The 14,693-nt window shown below is 36.1% G+C and overlaps 2 protein-coding genes across 2 annotated transcripts; one reads left to right on the top strand and one right to left on the bottom strand.

Moving 5' to 3' along the window:
- The first annotated feature begins 2,130 nt into the window (after positions 1 to 2,130).
- fam89a (family with sequence similarity 89 member A) lies at positions 2,131 to 5,750 on the top strand. Its single transcript, XM_082148526.1, has 2 exons — positions 2,131 to 2,552; positions 3,741 to 5,750. Exons 1-2 carry the CDS (start codon positions 2,301 to 2,303, stop codon positions 4,014 to 4,016), a joined length of 528 nt encoding a protein of 175 aa, XP_082004652.1. The 5' UTR covers positions 2,131 to 2,300; the 3' UTR covers positions 4,017 to 5,750.
- A 3,617-nt stretch (positions 5,751 to 9,367) lies between these two features.
- Positions 9,368 to 14,597, bottom strand: arv1 (ARV1 homolog, fatty acid homeostasis modulator). The gene is made up of 5 exons (XM_082148524.1): positions 14,459 to 14,597; positions 13,834 to 13,953; positions 13,233 to 13,386; positions 11,563 to 11,784; positions 9,368 to 10,262 (listed from the first exon to the last, which is right to left on the bottom strand). Exons 1-5 carry the CDS (start codon positions 14,552 to 14,554, stop codon positions 10,135 to 10,137), a joined length of 720 nt encoding a protein of 239 aa, XP_082004650.1. The 5' UTR covers positions 14,555 to 14,597; the 3' UTR covers positions 9,368 to 10,134.
- Between the last annotated feature and the right edge of the window lie 96 nt (positions 14,598 to 14,693).

The following is a 14,693-nucleotide window of genomic DNA, read 5'->3' as shown; positions in this document are numbered from 1 at the left end:
ATCACAAATCACATCTAGCATAAAAGTTTGCAAATATTATATATATATATATATATATATATATATTGCAACACTAAAGTTAAAATTAGTACTGTCAAATTGATTTATCTAACCTAAAAGTTTGTGTGTGTGTGTGTATATATATATATATATATATATATATATATATATATATATATATATACACATATACACACACATACAAACTTTTAGGTTAGATAAATCAATTTGACAGTACTAATTTTAACTTTAGTGTTGCAATTAAGAACAGCATGTTGTGTGTGAGACGCAAAAGAAGCAAACACTGCGGTCAAAGACGTCCATCTAACAGATGTTTACATAGAAAAACAATGGAAAAGCAGTGCAGAGGAATGCAAAGACACGGTCAAACACTCCCATTTAGTGCGCTTGTATAGAAAAACAATGGAACAACGGCACAGTGAAATACCAAAACGTATTCTGTGTGAACGGCCCCTTACAAAATAAGCTCTGACATTTTAATAGTTGTTAATTACTTTATTATTCATTCAAATTACATGTCATTGTGTAAATAATTAACAGGATAGAAATAAGTGCATTGCCGAATGGATGGGGCTTAAACTTGTCCAGCTCCACCTCTGTGGATCAAAGGGGTGGAGCTTAACTCAATTAGGTTTAGGGATAAGTGTGGTTGGACGTCAAGCTCCGCCCATTGGCAGCCACTCGAAGTAATAGCTAAAGTTTTTAAGATTAACCACTAAATATAGGTGTTAATTTAATCTTTGTATTTTTGTCCAACAGGATGGAATGTTTTAGTTTGACACATCAGCTAATACCACAAGTAATCACATGTCTGTGCTGTTTTTCCTCATATTAGTGTCACTTCCTGGAGGATGATTGAATTACGTTAGGACATATGATAAGGGCAATATAATAAATGAATCAAAGTGATGATAGCATTCACTGTAAGGCACTTCGTGTGAACAACATGTGTTGATGTGGAACAGAGCAGAGAAATGACCGGTAAAGAAAGGATACTTTGGAATTGTTTGGCTAATTGTTAATTTTTAGCTAATTGTTTTACGTTGTTGTTTTTTAACATGACAAAATGACCTTGTGGTCACTGGTCGGATCTTTATCCCAACTCACTGAGTCACACAGATAACAAGTTTCAGCCACGTTGTAGATATTCAGTTCATTGGTAAAGAAGGCAGGGAAGTTTAGCAGCATCTGAGCTGTCTTTGTGTGTCTGTGTGCACATGCTGTCATTGTAATGGCCTCATGTCAATGCTTTGTGTCCAGCTGCAGCAGGGTGTGTGTGTTTGTGTGTTTCCGAGGGGCGGATCCGTGGGCGATCGCGGTCACCATCTGCCCGCCACTGACACCTTTGTTCCGTGTTGGGATCCCGGCCCTGACCTCACCCTCAGTCAATTCATCTGGCCATTTCCTGCCCATGTGTTCTTCAAGCCAAGGTCTGAGCTGCCATTAGAGGATTTCACCCTGTAATCACAATTACAATGCTAAATTAGAATATAACACGCATACATGCATGCAACACATTTATATTATATCAACATGCACCAATGCTACATTTTTCTAAATGTCATAATCATTTGTTAACAAACAAGTATTTATTACTTCAATGAGCTCATTGTTTCTGCCTTAAATTATTACATTGTTTAAATTAATACATGTTTATCTAACTGATTTTGTATACGTACATTTCTGAAATACATAACTTAGACAGTTACCTCTGATAATAGATCACTCTAAAGTGTAATGTGGACTGCATTTTCTGTAAAGCTGCTTTGAAACGATGTGTATTGTTAAAAGCGCTATACAAATGTGAATTGAATGTGAATATTTATAAAAGTATGTTTATTTTTAACACTTCTTAAAGTGAATATAATATATAAGTATCTCTTTTTTAGAACAGAATATATATATATATATATATATATATATATATGTGTGTGTGTGTATGTATATGTGTGTGTACAATATACATGTGATGAAAATGTAGGTTACCACACAATAGCTCCGGCTGCGCTTTGATCAGAAGAAAAGATTAAATCAGAACTTAATGCTCATGAATATTCAGTGACCCTCCTCTCCGTCATTGGCCACGCCCAGTCTGCGCTGGGTCTCTTTAAAGCGAACGGAAGTGCGAGTTCCAGCCCGACAGATTATAGGTGTTGTTTGGAGCGGTGGCTGTTACATGGGTTTTTCGACGTCAAGGTGTAAAGGTCTTTAAGAAAACCATCATATGCCGTTACTGTACCTTCGACTGTAAGCATAGCTTGTTATTGGTGAATGTTAGTATGAATGGTAAGGTTGGGAATGGAGCAGCGGGCGGTGTGCTGGCCTGTATTGAGGGTCTGCCGCCTCTGCCCAAGAGCCTGAGCGGACTCCTCAACTCCAGCGGCGGCTCGTGGAGGGATATGGAGAGGATGTATGTGAAGAAGACCATGATTCAGGACGACCTGAGTCGAGGAAGGAATAACACGGACAGTCTGCTGGCGAGTAAACCAGCTAACCTGGATGCCGCCCTGGCTTTGCTTAGAAAAGAGATGGTGAGTGTACGGAATAGTAAGCAACAGCTGTTCTCCTCTGACTGCAGGGTTTCGTTTAACTTGTCAGTGCTTGTGAGCTTACAGGACTCGAGACAGCTTGTTTTGGACATCATAGGAGAGAATCGAACATTTTATGGAACGCCATTGGTGTCAAAAGTTCGTTAAAGAACTTGATGTTAATTTTGAAATATTTGAACCCGCCTGTGATTTTTCGTTTCGAATGTTCGGAACTAGTCTGTGATTGATGGCAAAAAAAAAAAAAAAAAAAACTTTTCTTAGAATGTTTTGAACGTGACCGTGATCCTCAAAAAATGTTTGACTTCAAAGATTCGAACACTCATTTCCAACCATGTTCGATTCGAATGGCTGGATCGTACATTCAGAACTTGCTTGTGATGCCCAACAATTATCGATATAAATGTTTTTAAATGCCCCCAAAAATGTTAGCATAGGTGTTGACACAGAAACATAGCTGTGAATCACAGGATGTTCAAAACATTCAAATCATTATATATACATACACATACACACATATTGAATGTTTTGAACATCCTGTTATTCCCAGCAATGTTTCATTTAAATGTTTCTGTGTTGAACACAAATGTTCGGTTCTTAACTTGCATATGCCCAAAAAGATTTGCTTCAAATGTTTTGAACATCTCCCTGATATTTTTTTTTTTATTCGAATGTTTTTAACTTGATCCATATGTTCCGATTGCGCCTGTGATGAACAAATAACTTTGGTTCGTGCGTTTTTAACTTCCCTCTAATGCCTAAAATGTCCGATTCGAATGTTCGGAACTAGTCTGCGATGCCCAAAAAATGTTTGCTTTGAACAAGACAGTAATGTTTAAAAACGTTTGATTTGAATGTTTTGAACACTTGTGATATCCAACAATGTTCAGTTCGTACATTAATAACTCTCCTTGATGCCTAAAAATGTTCCGTTCAAATTAAAATGCGCCTTCGATGAACAAAAATATTCGCTTCTGAACTTCTCTGTGCTGACTAGAACCATTACAATGTCAGAACAAAGGAAACATAAGATTTGGAATGCAAGCTCAAAATATACATTACATGACTCTGCTAAATACCACAGGTAGATTTCAAAGTAAATGTTTGTTCTAGTATGCAATTTGTTGTTCCTTTGATCTCTGCAAGTACTCATTCCAGTGTGTGTTTGCGCAGGTGGGTTTGCGGCAGCAGGACATGTCCCTGCTCTGTCAGCTCTGGTCCCTTCACGAGTCCATCCAGGAGTACAAAGGCAGCTGCCAGGACCTCTCCGCTGTGTCCAGTGCCGATGGCCCGTACGGGATGGAGAACGGCTATTTCGATGAAGATGAGGAATATTACACTGAATCCGGTCTGACGCCAACCGAAACGCCAGATGGAAATGACACATCTCCTAAAAACGGGACATCCAAGGACAGCTGGATACATGACTCGTTCCATATCACAATATAAAACGCTTGACTGTTATTTTATTTTTTTTCTTTGACGAAAACAAGCTGTGCCATAATTTAGTTTGCTGGCATTTAGTTTCACAGCAGACTCTTTCTATAGGAAATATATATGAGGATTATTATTTATTGTATAATATACAACATAGTATTTTTTTTTTTCTCCTGATTTAATCAACATTGGAAATTTTATACGATAATTTTTATAAGGGGAGAAGCATATCATTTCATAATGATGTTTACAGTAAATCATGTTTGAGCTTCTGTTGGTGGGTTTAAAGCTGTCGGTTTGGCGCTTCACCCCTCCGGATTTATAAAAGTCTTATTTCTCGCTGAGCAGTCGCTCGCTGGGTGCTTACAGGAAACAAGGGTTTGTTTTTATTGAAAATATGAATTCTGAATAATATACTGGAAGTGCTACCTATTCTTCGCTGAAATGTAATCCAGGATATAACCAGCACTAAGAGCTTGTGACAGCATCACCAAAACAAAACTCAAATCTTCCAGGTTACTGTTGTATTGCGTTACGAACATATTAACTCATTAGGAACATATTTATATACTGTATAAGTAAATCGATAACCAGCTCCATAACATTTCCATAGCGTTTCCTTCCCAATTTATGTAAACCTATGCTAGATCATGTATTGTAGATGTTTTATTTATTTCCTTATGATTGCTGCTTGGATTCAGTCTTCCATTGCACTTTCAGTGCATATCATTGGAGAATCATCATGTCTCCTTTTGCATAAATGTCATGTGACGTACATGAGGTCACCTGTATTCAAAATGTGTAATAAACTGTTTTAGCAAGTGCATATGGCCATCAATCCACCAAACGTTATGCATATTGTGAATGGTATCAGCATGCCATAATGTAAGCATTTTCTTGATGTGTGGGTGAATCAAATGCCTGGAATTCAAAAAGTGCATCAATATGGATCATCTAATTCTGACTGAGAATCTTCAGAGATGTTTCATCTACAAGAATATTAATATCAGCAGAGAGAGAATCTGTTCTACCTCTTGTGTGTTTGAGCTCTGAAATGGGTTTTTTTCTCGCACCAGCAGACACAATCAAGCCGCTTTATAATTCCCAGCGTTTCTGATTAAACTTTAACACTCTTCCATTTTATAATCTGCTTATTTGGCTCAATTCTGAGAGGGAGAAAAACAAAACAAGGATCTTGTTATGCAACCACAAGGCTTTAGGTGCTTTGACCAAAAGCAGCACTGAACTTCACACGTCGTGCCTTGACGCACCTCGGCTTTGAATCCAGGTGTTTTTTTGCCATTACTGGCCCTTCTGTTATCGTATAATTTCATATCTACATCCAGCATCTTCATTTCAGTCCCTCTCATTAACAGCGAACGTTCCACCCTAAAAATGTCTCCCCATTATCTTCTTCCCCGCGGTGATTTATTACTGTGATCCTGCTCGGAAACTCCCGCTCGGTTTTTGTAATTTGCATAGAAGTCAGTAAAAGTAATTGTTGGCCCCTTTGATCTCTGTGGTTGGCATTGAAATGATTTCTGCAGTTGTTTTGTATACAAAGATGCTACATTATTCTGTTAGATGGCTTTTGTGTGTTTGGCTTTGATGTTTTTGGTCAGTCCATGTTCTCGAATGTGTTTTTCAAAGTTGTCAGATGTGTTTGAATTAATAATTGATACAGGAATTATACATTTTGTATGTTTTATTGTGTGTGTTAGCTATATAAAATAAGTATTGTTCTTCTGTTTTTGTTGCTACTTTTCTGTCACTTTAGAATTATATATATATATATATATATATATACCTCAATAAATGTTTCAGACTGCTTAATTCAGTTGTCTGGTTATCTTATTTAATTTGCATCTTAATGCAATTCTGTATACAAATATCGTAACTTCTGGGAGCCTGTTTAATAATGGATCAGGATGTTGAAAATTGTGGCTGATTTGCTCTAGTTTCATCCATCACACTGGAAATGGATAGTCAGATTCAGTGCATTGCATTGTTGGATAGAGTATTTCACACATTAAATTATTTTATACTACTTTGAAAAAAGTAGTACTTTGGGTCATTCATCTCGATGTATTTATCATATGGAGAAAATGTGCATATTGTGCTTATACTTTAGTATATTATGTTTACTGTGCAGCACAGTATGCTAATTTTCTGTATGCATATAATATCAGGTTGACCTACATATGCATAAATGAACATTAGCTTACTGTGTGGATTATCGTCTCCTATAATGCAATGCACTCCATACAACCTTCTATATCCTTTTTTTATTTGATTTACCTGCCAAATGTTAAGGCATTTATACACAGATCTGGATAAAAGTGCAAAATTACCATTTTATTTCCAAGATTATAACTTGATTCCACTTGCTGAATTAAACATGCAGCACAATAAAGTCATGTAGAATATTACTGTTTGAAATGTTTACGTGGAATAATGCTGGTTTCCCTTACTGGTAACACTTTATACTAGGTGTCTTTAATATACTTAAATAAAATAAAAAATATTGTTAGATACAATGTACTTATTGTGTTGATGACTTTTGCTTCTATTGTGGTGTGATACGGGTAATGTATAGGTAGGTTTAAGGAGTAGGGGAATTTATAATATAATATTCCTCATTTAAATAATTCCTGGCCAAGATTTTATTTTATATTATATTATTTTTTATAAAGCTGGCTGAAAGAAGAAAGTTATACCTAGGATGGTGTGAGGCTGAGTAAATTATGGGATACTTTGAATTTTTGGGTGAAATAACCCTTTAAGGGGCATTACATTTCCGACATATGCTGTGCGGTCGACCAGTCACAACAGACCGGGGCCGGCTGACCAATCAGAGTGCTTTTGGAAGGCAGGTTTTAAAGCTCAGACAGAGGGTGAAAGCAGGTGCTGCAACAATGTAAATTATAAGGAAATTGAGTTTTTTGAACATTAAATGATGTAAACTTATTCTAGTAGACCCCAAAAACTAAATTATGTAAATGAGCATAATAGGACCTCTTTAAAATCAAGATGCTATGCTACATAAACATATTATAGGCTATATGTTGTAGCTATAGTAAGTTATTATAGTTATATTGGCATATTACTAACATTACATACTAACTTTCTGCCTGCAGGCAGAACACTGAGTTATTGCCCTGATCTGGCAGAAACAAACTGACAACGAGATTAAAAGTCACAAAATCATGCCATATATTGAGGAGATGAATAAGTTGTGAGTCTGAGTGATTATATTATGATATTCCACTGCTCACAGGTCTAACTGTACTTTCTTGAACTTGATATCTCAGTACATTTAATAGATATTGTATCAATACTTCTACAATTACAGTTCTTCAGCAATAGGGAGGCTAGATGTTGGTCTTTATTGTTTCCATGTGAGGGTGTTTTATTGCTGTGCGCTAAATCTCTAAATGGAAATCCACACCTGAGTTTGGGCCTAAGCACCTGTTCAGGAGATTGAGTCGGATTACTGTAATCTTTATTGAATGCGTCCGCGTCACGTTGACCAGGGATTTTCCTGCTCAAAATGCAACAAGGGAAATATGTGTTGCCCATGCAGCAGAGAACGTGGTAAAGAAGCCATACGTCTGTTATTAGCTTGAACAAAATAATGTAGACCTTTTGGAACTATTGGACATTTCTCTAAAGAAATCAAGGATTTAAAGTGATAGTTCACTCAAAAATGAAAATTCTGTCATTAATTACTAACCCTCATGTCGTTCCAAGTCACAAATTAAGACATTTTTTAATGAAACCTGAGAGATTGTTGTCCTTCTGTTGAAAGTCCATTCCACAAAAAACTTTCAAGCATCATAAAGTTCATAAAGACATTGTAAAAGTAATCCTTATGAATCAAGCAGTTTAATCAGTCTTCTAGATAATCGGTTTATAAGATAAACAGATTTAATTTAGGCTTTTATTCATATGTAAACATTGATCAACGCACACACATAGAGCTCATTAAATATGTTAAACAGAAGCTCAATGTGCTTTCAAGAATGAACCTCATTGGTTTGTAATGACTGACTGTTCATGTTTGGGTGAACTATCCCTTTAATTTTAAATGACATTCAGGCCACATCATATTTTTATGTCTAAACAGCGACATGGGCTCAACCAATGGTGTGAGTTTGAGGCGGGTCTATCCGCTTGGTTGACCAATGGAGTGTTTGAAAAACTGTTTGAAAACAATGATTATTACTGTTGTTACAATAACTGTCTGACAAGCATTTCCATACTATTTGTCATTGTTCATAGCAAGTTTAAATTTTGTTTTAAGTGAATCATATCCTTGTGCACAGAACTGTGGTTATCACATTACAGGAACCACAATCAGTTGAGTTATTTAAATGATTTACAAATCTCTGCTATTTTGTACCTCTTATTTTTTTATTGCTAGAAAATACCGGCCCTGTATTGTTTAGTAGATGGCCTCTTAATATACAGTATAATATAAATACATTACATATAATAAATGTAAAATTTCTTGACAATTATTCAAATAAATAAAGTAATTTAAGAATGTAATAGTGAGACTGACTCTTTTACATCATTTCAAGTGTATTCTAGCATGACTGGAACACTGTATTGACCAATCATCATCCAGTAAAGGAACTATGCATAACATTTAAAAAAAATAATGATATCAGTGGGATTGAATGTAGCCATATTTTAAGTTTTCTTGTACTCACGACTGAAAATGATGTTGAATTTTTAAATGTACCCAGATAGCATCTGAAAAACACAACACAAGTATTCAAAGAATGACTAAAAGTAATTGACTTTAATTTAGAGTGGAGCCCAACCTTGCATTCTCTTCTTATTGGATAACTTCATTTCAGGATTAATTTAGCATGCCATCTGACTCCTAAACAATACTGACCCGTGAAGCGGACACACAGAGATCCTTCTGACCTGCACACTGTGACTGTAGTACAACAAGATACCAGAGTATGATCGTTCAGCAAAGATATTAAAAAACCTGTTCTGACTTGTGGACATTCAACACTGACCTGTGTTTAGTCATAACAATCTACAGGTGTAAAAATATGCAGTTTGATCTGTCTGTCTGTCTATCTATCTATCTGTCTATATGTCTGTTTACCTGTCTGTCTGTCTGTCTGTCTATCTATCTATGTTCACCTGTCTGTCTGTCTAACTGTCTGTGTGTCTATCAAATTCATTGTAATTATATTTTTAAATTCCACCGCATCATGTGTAATAAATATTATAATATATATTCAGTTTATATATTATTTTTTAACGTACCCTATAATACCCACAATCCACCCCAGCACTGCCTCAGAAACACTAAACCGTTACAAAACATTAAGCAACGGTTTCACAAAGAAGTGCAAGATTTATTCCCTGAGTTTGTTCAGAACAAGTTGCACAAGTTCATACTGAAAGTCCACACTTCACATTTATGTAACAGATAAATTACACAAGTCCATACATAAACCTGACAATATAAAACAGACATTCAGATCATTACAGTATTTAAACACATCATGTCAACAGCCATCTGCAGTATATCTGAGTCAATGTCTTCTGTCAGCACAGCTAATGGAGGAATTTGACAAGTGACCTCAGGAATGTGAAGCTGTGCCTTCAAAGTCTTCATAAACATACAGGATTTCGTGGAAACTGCAGGCCTGCTCTTTTTCTGCCTATATAGACTAGTTTCTGTGTATAAGGAGAACTCTCAAGTGAAAACAAGTCACCGGTCTTCAAAGGGGTTAGCTTAGTACATACCAGACATATATATGCATGTACAAACTCATAACTATGTGGTAACCATAGTAAAGATGAAAAATTTGCTCTCGATGACCTCATTTAGTTTCACAATAAATTCCTTTATACAAAACATCTTGATTAAACAACATCTCTGAAGTAATGACAAGAATGTCTCTACATCCACATCTGAGATTTAACAAGGTAAACAGTTTCATGAATCAAACCTTCTGTCTCACTGACTCTTGAATCTTTCACGAAAAATGTTTTGGATCAATTCAGAGCACCCATTTATATTTAGACAGGACTGTTAGATACATTCGGTCAAATGTTCGAGACGATCCTGATGGTGAAGTCCTCATGTTCTTCTAATCTAGAGCATCGACAGATAGTCCTGTGAACAGACTTGCAGTGTTTTTAAAGCCTGGGCGACCCACATCTCCAACAGCAAGCCTCCACACACCGCCAGGAGAGACAGACGCCGACTGCAGTTCAGAATCACTGGAACATGGAGAATGTATCTTAATTAAATCTAGATTAAAACGTGCCAGTAAATATGTATTGTTAGCTGTGTTGGGGGTAACTCATTACAAGTAACTTGAGTTACGTAATCAGATTACTTTTTCAAGTAACTAGTAAAGTGACATTACTTTTTCAATTTACAACAAAATATCTAATTTACTTTTTCAAATAAGTAACGCTAGTTACTTTTTGACATTTATTGACTGACAGCTCTTGTCCTCATGTTGAGAGAAATAAAGTGAGGAGGTGTTGTGTGCGCTGTGTAAACATGATGGTTATTTAATTTCTAGATTAAATGTGCACATGCATTTACTCATCTCACTTGCACAAAAACATTCAGTATTCCTCAAAATGAATAAAAACAGAAAATGCAATCTCAGTATTTTACGTAAAACTTTTATAATTAACTATATTAAATTATACAAATATACTTTATGTATTTAATCTCACTTTATTAACCAATTTCTTTGCTGCTGACCTTCAATGATCTAATTCAACCATTCTAATAAGCAAAAATGACTTTAGATTAGATTTAGAAATAAGAGTGTTGAACTTCCTTCCTTATTGTTCTTTAATCCAGAACAGCAGCACAGCTGAAAGGTTTGTTTGAGCGGCGCCCTCTACTGTGCAGGCGTAATTAAATATGCATTTCCTTCATCCCAAGGCTTATTCTTTTCCCTTTCAGTGTGAAAGGGCCTTAACATTTGCCAAAAATAGATTTTTTTTATTTTTTATTAAAAAACAAACAAGCAAGCCCAGCCCAGGTGAGCAAAAGTAACGCAAAAGTAATGTAACGCATTGCTTTGCATAAAAAGTAACTAAGTAACGCAATTAGTTACTTTTTTGGGGAGTAACGCAATATTGTAACACATTACTTTTAAAAGTAACTTTCCCCAACACTGACTGTTAGTATTCATGTTGGTTTAATATGATACAAAAGTTTGTTTCAATTTAGAACCAATACACTGATACTTTTGATATCCCTACAACAGTGTTGGTGAAACATCTGTTCAGACCACAGGAACTTCTGGGAGTGACCTGTACCTCCAACGCCTTACGCAAACAATCTAACCCTCCGTGTGAACGCATGTGTGTGGGAAACTGAGCCCGTGGGAGGGAGAGAAAGTATTTACTTTGGTTCTGTGAGTGTTATGCGCACATTTCGCTTTGCCTCTGGGTGTTTACATGAATGAAAGAGAGTGTATGCTTATCTTGTGCTGCCAGTGAGTGCGTTTAACTTGTATGTGTTCCATGAATATAGGTGTTTGTTGATCTTTACCTCTTATGGCTTGTGAATTGGAGGTCAGAACGAACAGTCGTATGAGGCCGAAGCAGAGCGGGGAGAAATCGTGCTCCCAGATGACAGCCGGGATCAACAGCACTTTGCCGTAGCCGGACAGCAGAAGTGCCTTTAACAGCGGAGTGAATTCAAAAGAAGCCCCAGAGAAGAGCTTCACCGTCCAGAGAATGACCAACACACCTGTGCAGAACACGGCCAATTCTAGAAACCAAACAAAGCACAGGCTGTTAGGGTGAATCGCTGCATTTGCACATTATTTTCATGATAATTAAGCACATTTTCCCCTCAAACAATATTCTAATTACTGTAATGCAATCTTTTACATTACAGTAAAAAGAATGTGAATAGAAGGTAACACTTTACTTCTCCCTGTGGTGAAAATCAAGCTTTTAATGTTGTTTATATGTCTATATGGTGTTTTTAATATGCTTTAAGACAAACCATATGTAAATTCACAAGTCAACACCATTGCTGAGTATTTTCTTCTTAAAACTGCAGTGAACCAAAGACAGTCTCAAAAACGCGGTTTGAAATCGCTGGTGTTTCTGACGTCACAAACTACCTTGTAACCAATCAGGTGGCTCTCTGAGCTGGCGCGAGTGAGTGGAGGCGGGGCTAATTTGCATATTCATAGAATTGTGAATACTAAATGAGGCAAGGGTGTAGAGCAGTGTAATTCAAGCTATTTTAATGGAAAAAAGTTTTTTTTTAATGTATTATAATAAAATGCATTATAAAAGTATTTTTATGCATTAACTATGCCTTGTAATGCACCTTACAATGCATTGTATGTCCTTATGAATAATTGTAACCACAGTTATAATACATTACAATACTTATCTATTTCTTAATTCTTAAGTACAATGCATTAAAACACACAACGAACAACCAATTTCAGATGTAACAAGAAATCTGCAAATATCACAATGCATTTTAACTTTGGCTCGCCGATTATGTATATAGATATAATGAATTATAATGTACATTATAAATAACTTTATAACGTATATTATTAGGGGCCAAGCCCCGAAAGGACTGTAGCCCCTTTAGGAATTGTTTATTTTATTAATATTTTTCCCAAATGGGAGTCTATGGCATCCCTATGAACTGTAAGTGGGAGAATTATGAAAATGGGCACACTTGTAGTGATGGAAATGAATAGTAATCTGAACAATTTTGAAGTCTCTAGGACGACCTCTATTAAGCCGTTACCAGTTCAAAAATTCATATTTGAAACGGTTATAACTTTTGAACCCTTTGTTCTAGAAAAAAAAAATTTGGTACACCGGATTCATCTTAACATGCTGATGACACTTAACATCTTATTTTATTATTTGATTCTAATCGATCTTTGGACCGTGCCGCACAACTGTTTTCTGGAGTAATGATACTGAAAATTCAGCTTTTCATCACAGGGATAAATTACATTTGAAAATATATTACAATAGCAAACAGTTATTTTAAATTGAAATAATATTTCACAATATTACTGTTTACTGTTCAAAGTTACAGTGACTCTAAACCCTTAAATACTGTCTTTCATAAAACCTTCATGCAGAACTTGTACACTACTTCGTGTTACCCAACAACTCAATTAGTGCTGCTCAATAATTCCATCCAATTAGTCAGAGCCAAACACAATGATTTACCCAGTGCAGCCAGTGCAAACATGCAATAAAACTCCCATTCTTTGGTGTAACGAATGATGTCAGCGGGGTCATTGCTGGGCTGGGACCCCTGCTGGAGGGACCAGCGCAGATACGCCTCACACAGCAGACAGAACACACACAGTTTCCAGTGGGTCTAGAGAGAGAGTAACAGAGGCTGTGTTTACAATGGAATACAATGCTTACTATTTATATGCAATATGCAGTCTGTATTCTGTGCACAGTGTGACAATTGGTAGAAAGCACAGGTACGTCTGTAAGATGTCTGCTAAAGATCTGTTAATCTGGACAGCATCTGCTGTGTAAAAACATCTGAAACATCTAAAATAACGTCTTAGAAAGCAGTTTTACACACATTCTAAATCTTAAACATCTTAAAGACATATTCTAAATGTCTATATGACATCTAACAGGAAACGTCCAAGAGACGTATTGCAGATGAGCAAACACTAAAAAATACATCTTGCAGATGTAAATGCAGACATCAAATAGTTGTCTCAGATATTTACTTGTGCTATCAGGGTAACTTTCTGTACACATATTTTTTTTTTTCAAAACAAAAGTAAAAATACGTTTTACTCACATTGATCTCAGTGTTGAAGAGTATATGTCTAAAGGCCTGGATTTTGCATAGAGTGGCATCTATCAGAATAATAACTGGATCATATTCTATGTATTTGTCAACCGGCTTCTTGCATGAACTCTGCAAAGGGGAATAACAAATTTAATTTACAAAAAAACATATCTACAGATATTAGTGACAATATTAGACAAAACATCAATTTCATAATTGTATTATGTCTTTTTTTAAGGTATTAAATAGCCTATAATGTATTTCAAATGCAGAGATGTGGAAGATGGACTTACAGCATCAGATAATATTGCATTTTTAATTAATTTAAATTCTTTAAAGGTACTCTTCTTTAAGCTTTGTCAATAAACAGCAGTTTCACCATATATTCGTTGTATTTTTTTTTCTTCTTTTTTTGCCAAGGCTTTAACGTTGGATGTGCTCAACAGATGGGGGTAACTTTCAGCCGAGAAAAATATAAATACAGCAATAAATAATAAATACAGAGTAAAATAGCGACAGATATCAGCGGGCTTCCCTATGTATATGCATTACAATAGGCCGCCTAAACTGTGAGCATGCTAACCTCAACAGATCAGATAAAACCAGACTAAACTAGAAAAGATGATGTACTCACACATCTGGTGAGCTTCAGTATGCCATGGCTGTAGTCTCGATACAGTTCGGTTGCATCTTCGTTACACTCGACACATTTGAACAGTCCCGATGCCATTCTCCGTATGACAGCACGAAAACACGCCTACTGCTTCCTGATCCTCCATTAGAGGCGGGGCTTATAGCGCCACTGACGGGAAATGTAGTTTTTTCCCCACAATCACCAAATGCCGGAAGTGGGGATTTAGTTCCACGCA

The sequence above is a fragment of the Leuciscus leuciscus genome (genome assembly GCF_965113295.1).
Source record: "Leuciscus leuciscus genome assembly, chromosome: 19".
Taxonomy (NCBI): domain Eukaryota; kingdom Metazoa; phylum Chordata; class Actinopteri; order Cypriniformes; family Leuciscidae; genus Leuciscus; species Leuciscus leuciscus.
This window is presented reverse-complemented; position numbering and strand designations above follow the sequence as displayed.

Excerpts from the sequence above, each read along its gene's own strand:
- fam89a (XM_082148526.1), top strand. The coding sequence starts at position 2,301 with ATGAATGGTAAGGTTGGGAATGGAGCAGCGGGCGGTGTGCTGGCCTGT. Across the intron at positions 2,553-3,740 it reads CTTTGCTTAGAAAAGAGATG|GTGGGTTTGCGGCAGCAGGA; the intron begins GTGAGTGTACGG and ends GTGTTTGCGCAG.
- arv1 (XM_082148524.1), bottom strand. The coding sequence starts at position 14,554 with ATGGCATCGGGACTGTTCAAATGTGTCGAGTGTAACGAAGATGCAACC. Across the intron at positions 13,954-14,458 it reads TACTGAAGCTCACCAGATGT|AGTTCATGCAAGAAGCCGGT; the intron begins GTGAGTACATCA and ends TCCCCTTTGCAG. Across the intron at positions 10,263-11,562 it reads CAATTCACAAGCCATAAGAG|TGATTCTGAACTGCAGTCGG; the intron begins GTAAAGATCAAC and ends TCCATGTTCCAG.